Below are 21,404 nucleotides of genomic sequence, written 5' to 3'. Positions count from 1 at the left end.
TTCGTTCGATAAGGGGTGATGTGTTACATATTTAAGAAGCCAGGTCCATTTAAAATCCCTTTTAATGTACAGTTCTAAAGCCAATTGTCTTGTCTACACTCCTAAATTAATCCATTTGCAGTGAACCTGGTGTGGCATTTTACATGCCTGCTGTATTTGCTGTATTATTATATTATTTTTTGCAAGGCTATATTTTGAAATTAAATTGAAAATTAAAGATGACACCCACAGTGTAAACATTTACATTTGTTTGGATATTTTCAATGTTGACTCCTGGTTTGGGATGCAGAATGAATGGGAGTGGGTACCGTATACTCTAAAGTGTTTAAAGAGCTTGGTCGATATCCCCCTCCCATTACCTCGCTATGCCAGCCCAGGGACCACGCCTGGCGCAGATAGACGGCCATATTGCAAAGAGAATCTCTCGCTCCTTCTTTCCTAGTGGTGAAACGCACGGAGTTTAACATCACTATCAACACCACTCATGCGGGGGGAAACAGACACAGGGCGATCAGAACGACAGGAGAAGAAACAGTTATTTATTTTTTCTTTGATAAAAGACTCTCTTAATTTGGAAAATACTTCCAGTGTGTCCGCTGCCTAGGTAAGTTATTTGACCAACCAATTTGTATTTTTGTGTATTAGAAGATGGAAAACTAAACAAAACAAAACAAATGTGTGTATATATATATATATATATATCCCGACAGTTTAGTGTTAAGCAGGCCTGACTGGCTATTACACTAAACATGTTAAGAAGAGGCCTTAGAAAAGTATTCACGCTACATTACTTGTTTTTACTAGTCACCAAAAAGGATATATATATATATATATATATATATATATATATATATATATATATATATATATATAAACTGTTAAGGATGCAAGTAATTTAAGTGTAGTTGTCTGTGCCTGAAATCCCTATCCCGTTTACTTGGAGACGCTTTAGAACAACGCATTTCTAAAAACATACAAAAAGCTTTTTGATTTTAAATTTAGAACGGTGCTGTTATATTAAATTACAATGCCAATTTCAATTTTCGTTAACATAAATACAGAGAAGTATTTTAGAAAATAAAAAAATGCTTAATTTTGTATGTCGAATATTGAAAAGTTTGTCTCCAATAATATACGTTTTGGTATAACAATTTGTATTACAATATATAAATACGTAGGGAACACATAATAACGTTATTGTGGTGGTACCGCTATATCACTAGACATGCAGCTGCTACTGTTCTTAACTGTGTAAATAATAATACATGTTCACGAATGGCCAATGTGTCATTTAAGAATACAGAAGTAAACATGCTCCGATTGTTATAAAATAAACACGTGGCCAATCTGTACAGCCGCTGTTGGTGGGTATAAATAAAATATATAATGAAAATGTTACTATTTCATCGTGTTGTGAAACACAGCAACAGCTACCCATGTAACGATTTGTCCAGTCATGTAACTACTGGAATTACAAGGAATGTCATTAACGCTTGCCTGGGTGCCGCTGTAGCGCAGTTATTATGATAAGCTAAAAAGTCAAGAGTACCGGTATGTAGATTGATCTTGCATAACAAAATAGACCACGACAAATGTACCGATATCCAGAGACGGGCTTGCCTCTTTGTGGGCCCTGTGCGGTGGACAAATGCCCCTGCCTTTCAGCCACGGTATGACTAGGTAACCCAGGTCTTTTCTGGTTTGTAGTCAGTAGCAAAGACATCTAAAAATCACACTGCATGACATAAACTATATACAAAAAAGAAGCTTTTGTCTCACCTAAAGATGTTTCTATACATTTAACAACTCATCATCAGAAAATAACTTTTAGCATTTTGTGCTGCAAAAAATGTTTTCTTGGCTTTTGAGCATTTAATTAAGTTCTGCTCTCCTTTTTCTCATGGTTTGATCGAGAGATATTGATGCCCTTTGTCCCTCTCTGCCACTACCTGAGTTCATAGTTTTAAGATGATTTTTTGCTGATATCTTGCACCAATATCCTGCTGATTTTTATTTATGACCTTGACTGCTGTTCTCTTTATTTTTATTTATCTTCATTTGCTTTTGAAATTTAGTGAGCTATCTTCACACTTGTCTTGCCTTTAGACTTGTTTCCCTGTCTTCCTCAATTAGTAGGATATTTTGGAGGGTTCACTCCAAAACTGCTTGAGATATTCATGCTTGCTTACTAAAAAAAGGAAATGGACTGTATTATTAATTTCTTAGCAGACGCCCTGTATGTGTTTGGACCCTATTTAATATATGTTGCTTTATGTAAACATTTATTTTTAGTTGTCAAATGAAGTCATAATTTATTGATTCATTATTTGTCTGTTTAGAAAATATACATACTGTACAGCTGTGGCCAAAAGTTTTGCATCACTTAGAATTTTAGGATATATATATATATATATATATATATATATATATATATATATATATATATATATATATATATATATATATTATTTAACATCATGTAATCAGATAAAATTCATTAAAGCAGTTGTTTTCCTTAAAGGCTAATATTAAAACACATTTTTGAGAAGGAACATGGTATTCCAAAAGAAGGACCTCTCATTTGCTTATGTAATGTCCATCAGTATATAGTCATGCGTATGGGTTTATCAGACCCCCAAATGAATAGAATGGCGGAGTTCAATATATTTTATTCACCTATCACATGCAAAAAACAAACAGACAATAAAGGCCTATATCAGCTTTTTCACTTTTGGGTTTTGAGACCAGTGCCCTTCAACAACTTAACATAAATACTATTGTATTGTATTGGTAAAATATTCCTTATCTATTCCTGATAGTTTAAACTGTAGGCTATAGATAATGTTTAAACAGTTGGACTTTGCAAATATAATGGCTAAATTCCAATTCAGGCACTTACAATCTGGTCTACCTAAATTTCCTCCTGTAGTTCAATTGGCTAAGCAGCTCCTCACTCCTCCCACTTTAACTGCTGTATCAGTGTGCTGGCACAGAATAGCTGCCACGTGTGAAGAGCTTTGGTATCCTATGGGATGAAAGACGCTATTTAAATCCAAAGTATTATCTTTCATTTAAATAAATAGCTTTTTAAAACTAGGGGTACGGTAATTTTGGGAGTTCAAAGTGTTTGAAGACCCTGGGTCAGTCACCCTCAAAAGGTTGAGAAAGGGAAATCTGTCTGGTATGGTAAAGGGTAGTGGTATGATGGCAGCATAAGCAGCTCTTTCTTGTTTCTTGTGTTTTTTTTTATTTATTTCATTTTTATTTAGCACGTTTTTATCTGAAACTCAGCTGTGGGTAAACACAAAATGCAAGACCGGTTGTTTATAATTGGGCTTGCTACTCTCTACCTGCCTTTTAAAGCTGTAATTTTAATATTGTTAAACCATCTCAATTTTTTAATTACGTCACGGATATCTGACGATGATGAAACGAGCTGAAACATGTTTCTAGCTATACATTCCTTGAACAAAACAAATAAATTCTGCCTGGAGAAGCTCATAACAAATGCAGAATTAGCAAGAAACAATAGGGAGAATTAAAAAGGGCACAATAGAAATCTGGTGATATGGAGCAATGAATCTGCTAGCAGGGGTCTCCAGTCCTGGTCGTGGAGGGCTGGTGTCCCTCCTGGTTTTTGTTCTACCTGTACCCTAAATTACTTAATTTGACCACACAGATTGATAACTTGTTTCATTCTATCAGTCTTGCAGTTAACCCTTTTATGGCCAGTATAAATGTTTCCTAGTGGGAAGGACTATACAGTAAATGGTTCAGGGGCAAATTTTACTGCATATGTAGCACACAATGTTGTGTAAATAGAATGTCCCAGGACTATTTTAAACCCAAGGGGTCAATTGCAGCGTACCAGTGATTTAGTCACTTCAAGTGGACTAAAATACAGATGAGAAATCCTGCAAATCTGTATTAACTTAATCGCGATTGCCGCGTACCAAGCACGTGGTTTAACTGATTGGAACATGTTAGACCGATAATGGGGACTAACCTATAGCTAAGGGCCAGGGCTACTGATTTCCCATTCTGGGAAACGGCAAATTCCGTTTTTCAAAATGACCAATTCCATTTTTACCAGTTAATAAAAAATAAACAAGGTAATTGGAACATAAATAGTATTTTTACAGTTAGTTTTTTTTTTTAAACATCTTTTGTTGCTTGAAGTCATAAAGCAGTCCACTTGTAACAATGTACTGTATCAGTCAACAAATAAAGGTGTTTTGAAAAAACAGGTTATTGCTGGCATTACCTTTGCTGTGTCCTGTATTGTTCGTAAACCTTTGTTCTATGTGTTTTTTGCAGATTAAAGGCTACAGAGGAGTTTGTGTGGGGGGAAGGACACCTTTTTTCTTTACTTTTTTTTTTCTTCTTTGGAGAATGCCGAAACCGGTAAGACCATTTTTTAAATAAATGTATTTGTTGTTTCTTACCCTTCCTTTAACTCTGACCAAAGTTGTTTTTCTGTTAAATAGGTTACAGTAAAATGTACTTTTTCATGGTAATTAAACAATGGAGGTAAACTGCCTTCATATTTTTAGGTTCTTATTGAGCAGCGGTTCTATGTAGTGTTACTGCCCGTCAGAATTAAACCACTCATATTTAATCTGTGTCTGATTTTTTTATATTGCCTTTTTCACAATCTTCACCCTTGCGACACTGGCAGCTGATTCACTGCCAGTGACCAGGGCTGGATTGCACCAGCTGTGCGCAAGTTCTTACTTAGCTTAATTATTACTAACTTTGGTTTTATACATTACTAAGTTTACACAGGTTGCACCAGGTAAGATAGTTATAACGTAAGGCTTATTGTTTCTTAAATGTTACGCACATCTTCAGGTAGGTGTACGCTGTTCATAGAATCACGTTCCAAGATGGCACGGCAACTGTTACTACGTGAACTTCTATTTGAAGGTGATTGTGTTCAAAGTTTTCAGCGTCAGCATGTTTTGCGAGACCCCATACATCCTCTTGACAATTACGATGATGTTGACCTTTTTATGCCCGTTTTTAGATTTAGACGTGAGCATATTTTGAAGATCACTGATTAACTCAAAAGTAACATAAAACATTCATCTTCCAGAAATGGAGCACTTCCTCCATCTCTTCAGGTTTGCCTCGCTTTATGCATTTCGCTACTGGATCTTTTCAAAACCTGGCAGGCGACTTGATACAGGTGCATAAATCCACAGTCTGCAGAACAGTCTGTTTCGTTGCACTCTGTCTGTGTAAACTGTTGCAGAAGTATGTATACTTCCCCACTGATACCAAAAGATTGGACGAAACTAGTCTGCAGTTTTTCTCAGATTGCTGGTTTTCCTGATGTTGTTGACTGCATAGATGGGACGCATATACAAATAAAAACAGAATTCATAAATAGAAAGGGTTTCCACTCAAATTGTTTGCGATGCAGATGACAGCTGCGTCGCAGAACCCGACCCACTTTTGCAGGTCACCCGCGGATACCCGACCTGATACAGGACTCTAACACAGGCTCTTGGGGTGGCACACGCCAAAACACAATAAATGACAGAATGCCATTAACAACATCTTGAGCTATGTAATGGGACAACGACATACGTCAACAAATAACAATCATGAATACAGACAGCCCTGGCACCACATAGATAACACGGACATAAACAAGATAGCTGTTTCTGCATCCAGCGCTCAAAGAATATCACAGACATTTGCAGAGCTTTTTTTAGATGTTATAGTAATAAAATAATGACATGGATTGCATTATTGAGGAGATTGGTGATAAAACGAGTGATCAGGAGATGATTTATTGATATGTACTACTATTAAGAGGTATGTGAAAAATATAGCGAACAAGGGGTGGGGCGGGGCTGGAGATGCAGTACTGAGTGTCCTGTTGATATGCAGTGTCTTTTAAACCTGTTTTACTGTGGGAAAAAAAATACTTTTAAACAGCGTGTCTAAAATAAACTGGATCTGACGCGCCTGAGACGCGCTGAATAAATGGACTGCAAAGGGTTAGATATTGAAAGTATCAGAATCTGGTGGTACATGAATGCATCTTTCTGTATATCCGACATGACTTTCATTTTTAGTGGGTTTGAGTGCTTTAGTCTTCCGTTTTGTACCCTTCCCCTTCAGTTCAAATTTATAAATGTCAATGGCATTTTGTTTGCCTTTGTATTTAGATTTCCCCCAGATGTAATTTTGTATACAACAAATAAAGGTTGTCCACACTCAGTGCAGCATTCATGTGTATTTTAAAACAAAACACAGGGGCACAGTCGGTGACATTTGTTTTAAAAGTATGTATGTTTTGTAATCGATGATTGTAACAAGTTTCCAATCTACAAATTAAACCACAGTTTTTCAGTTAGTTACTTTTTGCACACCTAATTGAGTCTTACCAGTTTTGAAGTGAAATACAAATATTAAGCCAAGTCTATAACTTTTGTTAATTTTATAAAGATATGCTTATTTGGGGTAAATAGCCATGCTGGTTCCATTTTTGTCAGCTCAAGGTACAGTATGTAAAAAAAAAAAAAAAAAAGATGTAATAACTGTGCCGTGCCCGCACACCCACCCCTTCATATTTCTGGAAGATTTGGAGGCTGTGCCCCAAAGATGTTAGACTTTCTGCTACCCTGTCTTCAGTATTCATTGGCCGAATGTAATCAAGCTTTGCATTGGACATTTGTTACAGGAAGTTATTCCACATGCATTGACACATCTTAATCATTGGTGTAGTCCTAAATCTGAAAGTACAGGAACACCAATAAAATCTAGATTTTCTAAAACAAAAATAGTTTTATTTGTACATTTTGAGGAAACACATTTAATAGGTAGTGCATGCAACACTGTGTGTGGTGTTTCTTTTTTTTTCTAGTTTCCTACATTTCCTGCAAGTATCATTTCGTGCCTGCTGTTGGTTGAGGCACAGCACAGAGTTGAATGTGGAGTGTCAGGTGAATCTTCTAAGTGACGCGATTACATACCTAATACAGTTAAACAAAAATATTTAGTTGTAATCGAGTATACTCACCTGTTAAATTGAGGCTGCAGTGAACTGGTGCAGCTGTAACAGATTAATGTTAATTAATTATACAGATCAATACTGAAATGTGCCCTTTATAAAGTGAAAAACAAGAAAACCCACCTATAACTCAACTAAGGTGTGCCCTTAAACCTGGTACTGTTCCAAAAACATTTATATATTATACTTATCAGTTTAACTTTTTTTGATGTTTAAAATTCAAAGATGTAATCTTTTTCACATTTTCATTTTCCTTTGTTTACAAACCATTCAGTCTAATGACATACTGATTAGATTCTGATGTTAACAATCGTTTGATTTCTATGCTCCCATATTAACGGACTGACGCATTTTGCTGCCTGTATCACTGCCATTGCTTTCATATGGTGTTGGACAGATCAGCACGGGACGATACCGCTAGTCCCATGGTGACGCTGAGGGGTACCACTCAAATCGAATCCAGAGCGATTTGGTAGATTAACCAATCACAGCTGACAATGTGTTTGCCAGGAAAAATCATGAATTAAACTGTTGTCTGCGGAGGTGTCCAAGCACCCTGAAGTGTTTGATCCCTCACATATTTATTATTTCTGTAGTTCACTACTATTTTTACTAAATAACTGCCTGTAAAAGGATATATTTTCTAACACTTTAGTAGTAGGCTACTTGCTGTCACCAACGTATTGTATGTTTCTTTGCTCAGCTCAGATCGCTCATTTCATACACCTGCATGTAGATGACAGAAAAACAAAGTGCATTTATTTAGTAGATTATATGGGGGGCATTACAGCTATGGCCAAAAGTTTTGCGTCACGCCCTATAGAATTAATAATGTTACGTTGACATGTTGAAATTACGTATCGCTTTGTAGTTTTCCAAAAAAAGAAAAATGTGACATTTCGAAATCTAACATGAAATACTGTACTACTATTGTAGTTTCCGGTACACTTTTGACATATAATTTTATAGTTTCTTAGATTGCATGATGTTAAATAAAATATCGAAGTGATGCTCATATAGTGTGGTGTGTGTTTTTGTTTTTTTAATTCTAATATTTTGCTGGGTGATGCAAAACTTTTGGCCATATATGTAAATTTATATAGCTTACTGTGTGGAACTGACAAGTGGTGTACCGCATACCGCTCCTGTGTGTCTGGGTGCAGACTAGCGGTATCGCACTGAAAATGCCCAATGGTGCCGCACTGTGTTGCGCCTGTCTGCCTTGGGCTTAAGTATTTCACTAAATTTAGTGGTTCTGTGCAATACTAGCAGCCCAATGGTTTTTGACCTCATTCAAGAAAGTCAGGCTATGAACTTGCAAATCTCAGCCTGATTGATAGTATGTAACAGAACACAGTAAAATGGAGTTTGCTATTTAATATAATAAACTGGGGAAATGAAATATAGATGTGTGTGTCACAGAGGAGACAAACCTATCAGCGTCCATAATGCATCATTCAATAACAGTAATGGTAGTTTCCTAAAATATACACTATACACCCTGGTATGAATGGTCAAACATAACTGTGTGAAGGTCTCGGCTATACTAAATTTAGCCCTGTCACTACTTTGAAAGCTATGTGCTGAATGATCTGGTAATATAACCTGCTGGAATTTGTGTGCATGCATTGTGCATCTTTTCCAAGTGTTCATGATATTTATGATATTAACATAAATCTGCATTCAGAAATAACACAGTAAAGCTTGATTGGATATTCAGTGTGCATACACCTGTGGTTTCTTTCAGTGTTTAAGGTCAATGTGTACTCAAGCAGTCTTGTAATAAAACACCATTGATGGTCCAAGTGTTGGTTTGTATGTTGGCAAATTCAAATTAAAATCGGGTTCCTTTCAGTCCTCTTAACAGGGAATGTGATGGAGCTGACTCATTATTATTTATTTCTTAGCAGACACCCTTACCCAGGGCGACTTACAGTTGTATGCAAAAATACATATAAAGAATTACAGTACAATTAAGAGCAAGATACAAAATACAATGACTTCAACAGTCCTAATAAGAGCAAATACAAAACACAGTACAATTTGATGTCGGGGCAGTTCAAGAGCAGATAAGTGTTGATAGATACATCAGGGTTAGACACATACTGTACAAATCCACACAATCCTACTGTACATGCGTAGACGCGCAACAAGTTTCCACACAGGACATAGCTTTCAAAGTCCCTTGTAAGCAAGGTCAGTATGTAAAGCTGTAGAGAATTGTGAGTGAATGAGAGATGTAACTTTATCCTAACAGGAGGACTCCCTGTATCGCATTTCCCATTTGTATAACAAGGCTTGTCTGTGGAGAAGGCCTTTTATTTTAAAAGGCCGGAGTGGAAAGCCCCCCCCCAGAGGGTGGGGGTGGCTAAGTTTGTCCTGAAATGCTTCTAAACCGTAGACTTAATTTTTTTTTCTTCTTCAAAATACCCAAACAAGTACATGATTTTTTCTAATCCGCTAATACCTTACCGAATTGTTGTGTTTTCTATTTTTATTTATTCATTTATTTTTAAATGCCTTTTACTAGATTTATGCATTTATTGTCAGGTTCATTTATTAAGAAAGCAGTACGACTTATTTGCTAAATGCAAAATGCCACCTTCAATTTGAATATGTAAACGGGGTGTGCAATTTAACAAAACTTTTTGTCCAAGGGGCAATATGATAGAAAAGTCTACTTGTCCTTCTTAAATCTACTTGCCCCCTACCCATCTCACAAAACACACGCACAAAAGTAGACTATAACCTGTATGCTTTTGGTTTTATTTAACAGTGAACAGAATCAGTCAATTGGTGATAAACAGGGGCGGATCTAGACTTGTAGTTTGATGGGTTCACTAAATCCCCCCCCCCACCTCACCTCAACACATTGATACCATACTTTAAGGAAGTGTTTCTTTCAGTGCAGTTTGGAACACATTTGCTAGTACGTTTAAGTAACATACTAAGAGTACAACTATAATAAGCAATACTTGGGAGTTATTCAAATATAAAAATAGCTTCTGTCTGTTTTTTTCATTCTTTCTGTATAAGCTGAATTAATCTCCTGATGTCCAGATGTTTTAGTTTGTTGCATCACAGATACTGCTGCTTTGTGGATTTCAGATTTTTCTTGCTGTTTCAGTTTTGTAACTGCTGAACCCCAGATTTTTAAAGGACTTGTGTATAACCTGTCAAGTTTCTCGCATTTTTTTTACTGTTCTTTGCTATCAAAATGCACGCACTATTTACAGTACTAAAATATTGTACAGATAACCTCGGATAAGCATTTTATTTCTATCATTATAAATTATTTGTCAATCTTCATGTTTTAATAGTTTCACAAATCGATGGATTGTGAATGTCCTTTAAATAACTAATATCGCTTCTGTTCAAATCTAGTAAGAGAAATAGTGTGTGTGTGTTTTTTTTTTTTGTTTGTTTTTTTTAAATAGCATTTTAAATCTAAAAAAATGTATAAATATGGTAACAAGGTTTGCCAGGGAAAGTTTGTCTTGAAATGCTTCTGAACAGTAAACTCTTTCGGTTTTTTTTAAACATCCCAACAAGTACATTGACCACAAAGTGTTATAAATTACACAAGACAATTTTTTTCTAATCTGCTAATACCTTAGAAACTGGTGGGGTTTTTTTGTTTTGTTTTTAAACTTTCCTAGATTGCCGCATTTAAATGTCTGTTTCATGCATTACGAAAGCAGTATCACTTATTTGCTAATTTACAAAAAACGTAAATAATACCTTCAATTTAAAAGATTAGTCTGTGCATTACAAATATACCCCGAGCGTCTTTATGGCGGCAGAACGAACATAGGAAAAATAAATAAATAAAAATTACTTGTCCGACAGACCAAGCATAACGGCAAAACTTTTTGTCCCTCACACAAATTTTGTTGTCCCGGGCGTCGGGTGACACAAATTGCACACTCCTGCAAACCATGTGACTTATATGTTTGTCAGTCTTATAGCAATCTTCCTGTATTACTGATGATATATATATATATATATATATATATATATATATATATATATATATATAATAAATACTAATTGTTGTATATATTTTTGTAATATTCTTATTCTTTTTATTTACTTTTTTTTTTTTTTTTCTTCCACTAGATCAATGTACGTGTCACTACGATGGATGCAGAGCTGGAGTTTGCCATCCAGCCCAATACAACTGGCAAGCAGCTATTTGACCAGGTTAGTTATCATTTCTAAGCAGCTATTTGACCAGGTTAGTTATCATTTCTAAGCAGCTATTTGACCAGGATAGTTATCATTTCTAAGCAGCTGTTTGACCAGGTTAGTTATCATTTCTAAGCAGCTATTTGACCAGGTTAGTTAACATTTCTAAGCAGCTATTTGACCAGGTTAGTTATCATTTCTAAGCAGCTATTTGACCAGGTTAGTTAACATTTCTAAGCAGCTATTTGACCAGGTTAGTTATCATTTCTAAGCAGCTATTTGACCAGGTTAGTTAACATTTCTAAGCAGCTATTTGACCAGGTTAGTTATCTCTGTCTTCAGATATATTTTATGCAGGTCTTAAGTTTCTGCCTCTTTTCATGTGTCTGTCCATCGTTATTCCAAAAGGAATTGCATATACTGTATCTCTAGGACTATATTTTGCATGTAAAATAGCAAGCAAGCACACCCTTCACACTGAACAGCTATAAGGTAATTATGTGTGTTTTTTTTGGGTTTTTTTTTTTATATATAAGCACAGAATTGAAAAAATGAAAAAAGTATACTTGTATAAAAACCTCAAACTAAAAACATGGTTGTGTAAGAAGGCCATAATAATAAGTCTGTGTTATTATTTCTAATTAGTTTGTATACTCTTTTGACTAAATATTTCAAGTTACTTAAAAAATGAACTACATGCTACAAATACAGTGCCTTGCATAAATAAGTATTCACCCCCATTGGACTTTTCCACATTTTGTAGTGTTAAAACCTGGAATTAAAATGGATTTAATTAGGATTTTTGTCACTGATCTATACAAAATAGTCCATAATGTCGAAGTGGGGGGGAAAAAATCTACATATTTTTCAAAATTATTTACAAATAAAAAAACTGAAAAGTCTTGATTTGCATAAGTATTCACCCCCTTTGCTGTGACACCCCTAAATAAGCTCTGGTGCAACCAATTGCCTTCAGAAGTCACATAATTAGTTGAATGGAGTCCACCTGTGTGCAATTAAAGTATCACTTGATCTCAGATTAAATACACCTGTTTCTGGAAGGCCCCAGAGTTTGTTAGAGAGCATATCTAAACAAACAGCATCATGAAGACCAAGGAGCTATCAAAACAAGTCTGGGATAAAGTTCTTGAAGCACCAATTAGGGTTGGACTTTGAACATCCCCCGGAGCACCGTTAAATCCATTATTAAAAAATGGAAAGAATATGGCACAAACGCAACTGCCTAGAGAAGGCCGTCCACCAAATATCAGTGACCAGTTAAGGAGGGCATTAGTCAGAGATGCAACCAAGAGGCCAATGGTAAATCTGAAGGAGCTGGAGAAATCCACAGCTGAGATGGAAAAAACTGTCCATGGGACAACTATAACCCGGACGCTCCACAAAGCTGGGCTTTATGGAAGAGTGGCGAGAAGAAAGCCATTGCTGAAAAAAATCCATGTCAAATCTCGTTTGGATTTTGCCAAAAGGCATGTGGGAGACACAGCAAACGTGGAAAAAGGTTCTCTGGTCTGATGAGACCAAAATTGAACTTTTTGGCCTGAGCGCAAAACGCTATGTGTGGCGCAAAGCCAACACTGCTCATCACCCTGAGAACACCGTCCCCACGGTGAAGCATGGTGATGGCAGCATCATGTTATGGGGATGCTTTTCATCGGCAGGGACTGGGAAACTGGTCAGGATTGAGGGCAAGATGGATGGAGCCAAATATAGGGAAATTCTAGAGGAAAACCTGTTTCAGTCCGCAAGAGACCTGGGACTGGGGTGGAGGTTCACCTTCCAGCAGGATAATGACCCTAAACACACAGCCAAAGCTACACTGGAGTGGTTTAAAAACAAGAACCTGAATGTCTTAGAATGGCCCAGTCAAAGCCCAGACCTCAATCCGATTGAGAATCTGTGGCAAGACTTGAAAATTGCTGTTCACCAACGGCCCCCATCCAACTTGACAGAGCTTGAGCAATTTTGCCAAGAAGAATGGGCAAAAATTGCAGGATCCAGATGTGCAAAGCTGGTAGAGACTTACCCAAAAAGACTCACAGCTGTAATTGCTGCCACAGATGCTTCTACCAAGTATTGACTCCAACAAATGTCAACAAATGTCTTTTTTTTTTGTTTGTTTAATTAACTTTTGTGTCACAATAAAAAATATTTTGCACCTTCAAAGTGTTAAGTATGTTGTGTAAATCAAATGGTAAAAATCCCAATTAAATCCATTATAATTCCAGGTTGTAACACTACAAAATGTGGAAAAGTCCAAGGGGGGGGAATACTTATGCAAGGCACTGTATCTGTTACATTGTATGAAACCAAGTGAAATTTTACCTGAAGTACAATTGTACGAGTTTCTGTCAGTAATCTTCATAAAATACAAGATTGTTACTGCAGGGAAAGCAGGGTGTAGTATGGAGACAAAGTACGTTTTGCTTAGCGAGAGACAGTTGTATTATATTTGTGCTGGTAGCCTTCCGGTTTTATTTGATAGAATGCAGCAAATTACTGCCGTTACTATTATAAAGCATGTCTTTTTTTCTATATCATTTTGTGTAAATAAATGATTTTTAAACCTTTTATTCTTACTTTTTTTTTTTTTTTTTTTTTTTTTTTTATTTGAGTACTGTATATGCTTTTTCACACACTGTCTCACTGGGCATGGGTCCCAGAAAATGATCTGGCTACTGAGTTATTATTATTATTATTATTATTATTATTATTATTATTTATTTCTTAGCAGACGCCCTTATCCAGGGCGACTTACAATCGTAAGTTGGGTCATGAGTTGAGAAAGTTTGGGAACCCCTTCAATAGAAGACACAGTAAACCAGTCAAAGTATCTACTTTCACTATGGTCAGTCATTACATTTTGAAAACCTAGGGTCTGCTTCTGATGCGAGTATTTTTATGTATGCTTTTTGAAAAAAGAGCACGCGGTGTACGCTTTCTGTAATTGAAGATCATTTTGGACTACCCCTTTAGCTTGCTACTTTTTCAATGTTTCTTTTTCAGGGGCTCCCAAAATACTGTAATTAACCAAACAGCTTCTAGAGTAATGTATTTGTTTGAGTCAACTAGTGTTCTTTATTGACGCATCATGATACCTGTTCATTGGTGATGCTCAGCATTTGCTACTTTAAAGTGAGAATTTATTCTCTGCTTCTGACTAGCGGCGCACCTGATTTGACTGTAATCGGTGCATTCAATTGGCATACTCAAGACACATTAGATGCATTTGAATAGTCTATGTGGTCCCCCATGAGCCACACGTGGGGTTCGTAGGTGATCATTAACGCATTGAATGGTGTTCACAGCGAGACAGGCTGCACCCTGTACAATTGAATTATATTTTTGTGACTTAAAATTATAGAGACGTGTTATGCTCAATACAGAGAATTATTAAACTTCTCTTACATATTTTAGAGACATGAATTATATGCTTGATGTCAGTTATTATAAAAAATACCTTGCATATTTTTTTTATTAAATAGTAATTCCAGACATAACACCATGAATGTCATGGAGATGTGGAGAACAAAAGCTGAAAATATCAGAATTGTGTCTTTTTGTAGTTTAAGATATTGTTTTTGTAAAACAAATGCTGTTTAGCTTATTAGAGGTGTTTTTGACAGACTTGTACATTGGGATTATAGACACCATTATAAAGCATGTCTTTTTAAAGTGACATACACCCAAAACTACTTTTTTTAAAGGATTGATCAGATGCTACACTCACACTGCTACTCCTGATCTCAAATCACTTTGAACAGAGTGTCTAGGTGCTACGCTTCCAGAGATATGCCTGAAAATGAGTTTTTTTTGTGCTATAGAGACGAAAGGGACAGGTGGTGGGCTCTTATTTGAGTCTGTAACTCTGCAACCACTTGTGCAAGGGGTGTCTCTTTAGCTGTACAATGGTCTTAGCTACCCAGTGAGCCCACACTCGAGCCTGTACCCTAGTGCAGCGCAGAACTGCATGCGTTTGTTTATTTAAAGTGACATACACCCGAAAATAATTTTTTTAAGGATTGATCTGAAATTGGTCGTGCTACACCCAGGCTGCTATTCTGATCACAAAACATTTTGAACGGACTGTCTTGGTGCTACGCTTCCAGAGATACAGCCTAAAACGTCATTTTAAAAATCAATATATGGGGCGTGTTCAGATTAGTGTTGACAACTTTCCATTTGGCAACATATATTAAATTATGTACCTATCAAAAGATGAAATTGTGCTGCTCACTGTGGTGATGTCAATTTGTCCAGCTCTTTCGTTGTTTTAGCAACAGCAATTGATAATTAACCATTAGCGGTCCATTTATTCAGCGCGTCTCGGGCGCATCAAGTCCAATTTATTTTCACACTCGCAGTTTATTTTAGACGCGCTGTTTAAAAGTATTTTTTTTCACAGTAAAACAGGTTGAAAAGGCACTGCATATCAACAGGACACTCAGTACTGCATCTCCAGCCCCACCCCTTGTTCGCTATATTTTTCAAATACCTCTTAATAATAGTACATACCGATAAATCATCTCTTGATCACTAGTTTTATCACCAAACTCCTCAATAATGCGATCCAAGTCGTTATTTTATTACTTCTAAAAAAAAAAAAAGCTCTGCAAATGTCCGTGATATTCTTTGAGCGCTGGATGCAGAAGCAGCTGTCTTGTTTGTTTATGTCCGTGTTATCTATGTGGTGTCGAGGCGATATGTATTCATGAGATACGCACTTTTTTTTTTTTTCGGCTTCTCTCTGTGCCTATCGGTCTCACTCAGCCATTGAATGGTTTTCTCGGCTTTTTTCCAGAGAAAAAACGACTAGAGACCTGCAAAAAAAGGGGGAACGAGAGACAGACATAGATAAATCATTTCCGGGTAAACAGGTTGCTGGGGCGGAGGGAGTGAGAGTGTCTAATGTCACAGAGGATCTTTCTTTGATCTGGACAAGTAGTTATTGTGTTACAATTTGAGAAAAGTGGTAGGCTTAAAGTGTGTCTTACTCTGTCTTGTAATTCAAGGAGTGTGAGCTCTACCAAATCATCTTTCCTTCTCCAGTCTAATAAATAGGGAAGGCAGAGGGGGAGCTAATTTATTGTTTTAAAATCCTAGAAATCTATGTTCAAATATGAACTCAAATGAAATCCTTGAAGGATACTATATCCTTCCCAGACACTGACACAGTGAAGTACTGCTCTTTCAATATCACAGTGTTGAAGCTGTTGTTATGGCCGTTCTAAAGTGCTTAGATTTGATCGGTAGGAGTGTGATCATACCAAATTAAAATACATCTGAAACAGCATGGTGAGAAAAAGCATGGCGAGACAGATCCTCACTTAGAAAGAATAACACGACATGCAGTTTCTTTTAAGGGACTTCTTCCATATTCTTTATATGGGCATGGTAACTGACATCTATATGCAGAGACAGTAGAGTCATTAGGAAATTGAACATCACATTCAGATCCATTTAATATTTCTCTAGAGTTCAGAAACAAGTGTTATTTGTATTTAGGAATACTTTTACTGTACAGCAATTTTGAAATTTCTTCCACCTCCTCATTTTTTTTTGTTTTTGTAATCAAAGTTGGTAATCTACAGGTAAATGACTAGTTTTTTTTTTGTTTGTTTGTTTTTGTCCAAAGAGATGTCAGTATTCAGTAAATTAATTGCTGAAATGTCATTGGTATCCTCTATTAACAGGTGGTAAAGACAGTTGGACTTCGTGAAGTCTGGTTCTTTGGGCTACAGTATGTGGACAGCAAAGGTTACACAACATGGTTGAAACTGAACAAAAAGGTAAGTTTCCTCCCTTGACGATCCAGAGAGAGAGACTATTGTATGGTGCATATTTTTCTTCCCTATATCCATTGAAGACAAGCTACTTTTGAACAACCTTAAGTGTTGCTAAACAGTCTTCAGTTTCTTTTCTAATGTGTTTAAGGCTTTTTATTTCATAAGAGTTTCAAAGCTAGCGATGCCACTGTATACTGGTTTCATGGTACACCATGGTATACATTTCCAGTAGTTTGCATGATTTGTCCCTACTGACTCCTAAATGATGCTTTCTGCTTTGCAGCTTGATTTAAAAATAATGAAAATTACAGTAATACAATGTTTGTCCCCTTTTTCATCACTCTACTAAATGTAATAGTCAGTTTATTTGAATTAAGTACAGAATGCAACTTTCAATGCCTACAGAGACAAGCTACGGCAGTGGGATAGCCTGTATGTTATTGTTTACATTTTTCATTTGGAAGGTTACTTGTGTGATGTCATGTCAGATGTAGACACAAATCTAACATGCGTCCTTGGAGTTAAAATACATTTTAATGGTTGGTATACGTATCCCAGCCTAGTGCCAAAAATAAATCATTTGATAAAGATGGCGGATTTGCAGAAATCATTAATCTAGGTTTACTTTGGTTAGAAAAAAAAAACGGTATTTGAAGCCGGCAAAGCGGTGTGCAGAACATGTAGGGATATGTGAGTGCTGACTGTAGCGATGATGAGAAAAGGACTAACTACATTCAGGACAGTGGGGTTTTAAAACTGACCTAACTGCACATTAGCTTCATGTTTATAAGAAACTGGAAGCAGTATTTTAGACTGATGCTACTACTGCACAACAATCCCAATATCTTAATTGGCTTTCCTACGGTACTATACAAATGAAGCAGGCAATCAAAATATCCCCCTTTTATCATTATTTTATTTGTTAATATGGAACTTTCCTTTCTCAGTAGCAGGACCAGAGTCCCACACTACCAGAATAATACATGTGACAACTTTTACCTCTGTTCAGGAAGTGTTTTGTTGGCAGTGATATTCAAGGGTTTGTTCTGGTAGTTGATCGAGAAGTTTGTTGGATTCCGACAGCCCCACTCCCTCTGTGACCTTTAATTGACCTTGTGCTTTGGCGCTCAAAAATTTAAACTGGGGTTGAAACAAGGCCTGCTTATAAGATTTTAGCTCTTGCAATTCATCTAATGTGCTGTCTGGGGAGAAATCGAGTAATTCCTGAAATGTCTGACTAGGCCCCCTAATGATTTTCTGGCAGCCAAATATTTCTTCAGTATTTTCACCTCCAAGTTAGTTAATAATCCCTGTAAGGCCACTATGCTTGTTTTGGTAAAAGCAACGCTCCCACTCTTTCCACACCACCTATTTCAAAAAACGTTTTGATATGCAGTAGAAGCTATTTGTAATGTTACCTGAACAATTCTGGTAAAATGTACCAGTGCCCTTAAGCTTGACATCTGACTGGTTGATAAACACCACACTCTAACACAATGGGCCACATTTTCTCAGCTATTTATTTCAAAAAATGTTCTTAAAGAAAATACTCCATTACTATTCTAAAAAGAATAAAACATAAGACTACTTACAATCGCCCAAATTAAAAGTCTTAGTTTCTTTTTTATTGGGTGTGTTTCTGCTTTGAGAAAATGTTGTACTTTTTGAGGATTTTAGCTATGAGAATTCAGCCCATTGCCTTCGAAATCACTGCATAGATGTATTCTCTGATTCTCTCCTCGCATTTGTTTTACCATCTAGTGGCATTATTTCAACACTTCATATCTCATTAAATACGACTTTCAATTTTGTATTCAGATTCAGTTCCTTCACCATCTTATTCCAAATCGGTATGTCCTCTGAGAAGCCTACTCTGTACAGAATCACTGCAGTATATGCAACTATGCTCTCGACACAGGCAAGCCTGTAATTCAAAGATAGATTTGTTTGTCTCAAAGAGAATGTTACACAGATACATTTCCATTACACAAGGTCTTTTTATTAATGTGTTGTGTTGTGTTCTGTCAGGTAACGCAACAAGATGTCAGAAAAGAGAATCCCCTGCAGTTCAAGTTCCGGGCAAAATTCTTCCCTGAGGATGTATCTGAGGAGCTGATCCAGGAGATCACACAGAGGCTGTTCTTCCTGCAGGTGAAGGAGGCCATCCTGAACGATGAAAACTACTGCCCACCTGAGACCGCCGTCCTGCTGGCTTCTTACGCCGTGCAGGCCAAGTACGGCGATTTCAACAAAGAGGTCCACAAGCCAGGCTATCTAACCAATGACAGGCTCCTTCCTCAGCGGTAAGAGCTCTCTATCTGACCATGGATATACCGGAGACCTAATTTAAATTACAGTCGGGTAGCTGTATATTTATTATTATTATTATTATTATTATTATTATTATTATTATTATTATTATTGTTATTGTTATTATTGTTGTTATTATTATTATTATTATTATTATTTCTTCTGTCAAAGCAAATTTTAAAAACTTCATTTTGATGCTTCTGATTTATAGGTATTACGTAATTTTGTTAGACACAGATTTATACGTTTATACGAGAAAAACAAAGCCAGATTTATATGCTTCTCTGCATTTGAAGTCTTTTGGAAAATGTTAGGAATATGTGGCTTCATTCAGGTAGTGTGGTGGATTTAATATTGTTTGGCTTATTATTTGTTTTTTCTTATGTATAGAGATGAAGTCTGGTTGTATTTTTTTAGGGTTTTGGAACAACATAAACTAACTAAAGAACAGTGGGAAGAAAGAATACAGACCTGGCATGAGGAACACAGGGGAATTCTAAGGTAACATACTTATGGGTACAGATATTAAATCATTTTTTAAAAGTTATGATATCAAATTCTGTATTGTGGGTTAGTATCCACCTTTTGATCAATACTATGCAATTCAAGTAAAATGTAGACTTGAGTACTTTGTGAATATTGCCTCACGTATAAAGATGTGTTCATTGAAGATGCCCTTGTCAAAAAACTTGAATTACGACTAACGTTCAGTAAAGCTGAATGTCATTGCTTGTTAAGAGTCCATCTGACTTTTTTTTTATGACACAGAGAAGATTCGATGATGGAGTATCTGAAGATTGCACAGGATCTGGAGATGTACGGTGTGAACTACTTTGAAATTAAGAACAAAAAGGGAACAGAGCTTTGGCTGGGTGTTGATGCGCTGGGGCTTAACATTTATGAACACGAGGACAAGTGAGTTTAAATACAGATCGGGTTGTTGTTTAAAACCAATTCAATACATCTCACTCAGAGTTGCTGCAATAGGTTTGTTCAGAGTTGCTGCTCTTAGAACCCTGCAATATGTTTTGTTTGTTTGTTTGTTTGTTTGTTTGTTTGTTTGTGTTTAAATATTTAAATAATTGTATTCTTCCAGTAACATCTACTGGCAATTTTGGTATTCCTTTTTTTGCTGGAAAAAAGCTTGTATGATTTTAAAGTTTTTTTTTTTATTTTATTAAAAAGAATAATAATGATCATTATAGGTTATTCATAAGCATACTTCCACTTTACAACCAATACAGTGTTTTCACATGAGTACTATCAACCTGCAGTAGGGGCCTTATTCACAACAGCATCCCATTCTAGTTTGTTTTGTGGGCAGCAGTGTGGAGTAGTGGTTAGGGCTCTGGACTCTTGACCGGAGGGTTGTGGGTTCAATCCCCAGTGGGGGACACTGCTGTTGTACCCTTGAGCAAGATACTTTACCTAGATTGCTCCACTAAAAACCCAACTGTATAAATGGGTAATTGTATGTAAAAATAATGTGATATCTGTATAATGTGAAATAATGTATAATGTGATATCTTGTAACAATTGTAAGTCGCCCTGGATAAGGGAGTCTGCTAAGAAATAAATAATAATAATAATGACCAGAAGGTGAAAGTCAGGCAGTGTGGTGGCAGGCACCCTTCACAGCTCTGTGCACACACCAAGGACTGACACCACCAAATTCATTTGACCTAGACCTGGATTTCAATTTGGGCCTCTAACTGTGGAAGTTATGAGAGACTTGTGAATTAGCCTGCTGAGCGGCCTAGTTTCTGAGCTATAAAAATGCTAGTTTTACCCCTGGGCCACTGTGTTTATTTGAATCTCGGCTTGTAATTCAAAGTGATTCTGGCTCAGTGGGTTTATTCTCCTTATTTCTGATCGAATTTAGAGTAATGCATTTTGAATCTGTTCAATGTTAGTAGTTTTTTTCTTCTCTTTCCAGGTTGACACCGAAGATTGGCTTCCCTTGGAGTGAAATTAGAAACATTTCGTTTAATGACAAGAAGTTTGTTATCAAGCCCATTGACAAAAAAGCTCCAGTAAGTAAATTACTTTTTACTTAGTTTTCTTGTAAACACAGTGCT

At 36.4% G+C, this 21,404-nt stretch overlaps 1 protein-coding gene across 2 annotated transcripts in view; it reads left to right on the top strand.

The window, feature by feature from the left end:
* Positions 1-341: 341 nt before the first annotated feature.
* The window catches only part of LOC117405840 (radixin), a 34,844-nt gene continuing 13,781 nt past the window's right edge, over positions 342-21,404 (top strand). Inside the window, exons 1-8 of one of the 2 annotated variants that reach the window (XM_034009244.3) lie at positions 342-604; positions 4,318-4,404; positions 11,144-11,227; positions 16,924-17,019; positions 19,045-19,319; positions 19,744-19,827; positions 20,095-20,241; positions 21,263-21,359. In XM_034009244.3, the coding sequence (XP_033865135.1) occupies positions 4,393-4,404; positions 11,144-11,227; positions 16,924-17,019; positions 19,045-19,319; positions 19,744-19,827; positions 20,095-20,241; positions 21,263-21,359 (795 nt within the window). In that variant the 5' untranslated portion in view covers positions 342-604; positions 4,318-4,392. Of the gene's footprint in view, positions 605-4,317; positions 4,405-11,143; positions 11,228-16,923; positions 17,020-19,044; positions 19,320-19,743; positions 19,828-20,094; positions 20,242-21,262; positions 21,360-21,404 lie in introns of those variants that run through there. The other variant, XM_034009245.3, reaches the window with a different exon arrangement.

Source organism: Acipenser ruthenus, chromosome 9 (genome assembly GCF_902713425.1).
Source record: "Acipenser ruthenus chromosome 9, fAciRut3.2 maternal haplotype, whole genome shotgun sequence".
Classification (NCBI taxonomy): domain Eukaryota; kingdom Metazoa; phylum Chordata; class Actinopteri; order Acipenseriformes; family Acipenseridae; genus Acipenser; species Acipenser ruthenus.
Note: the sequence above shows the minus strand (reverse complement) of the source record. Positions and strands in the feature narration are given on the sequence as shown.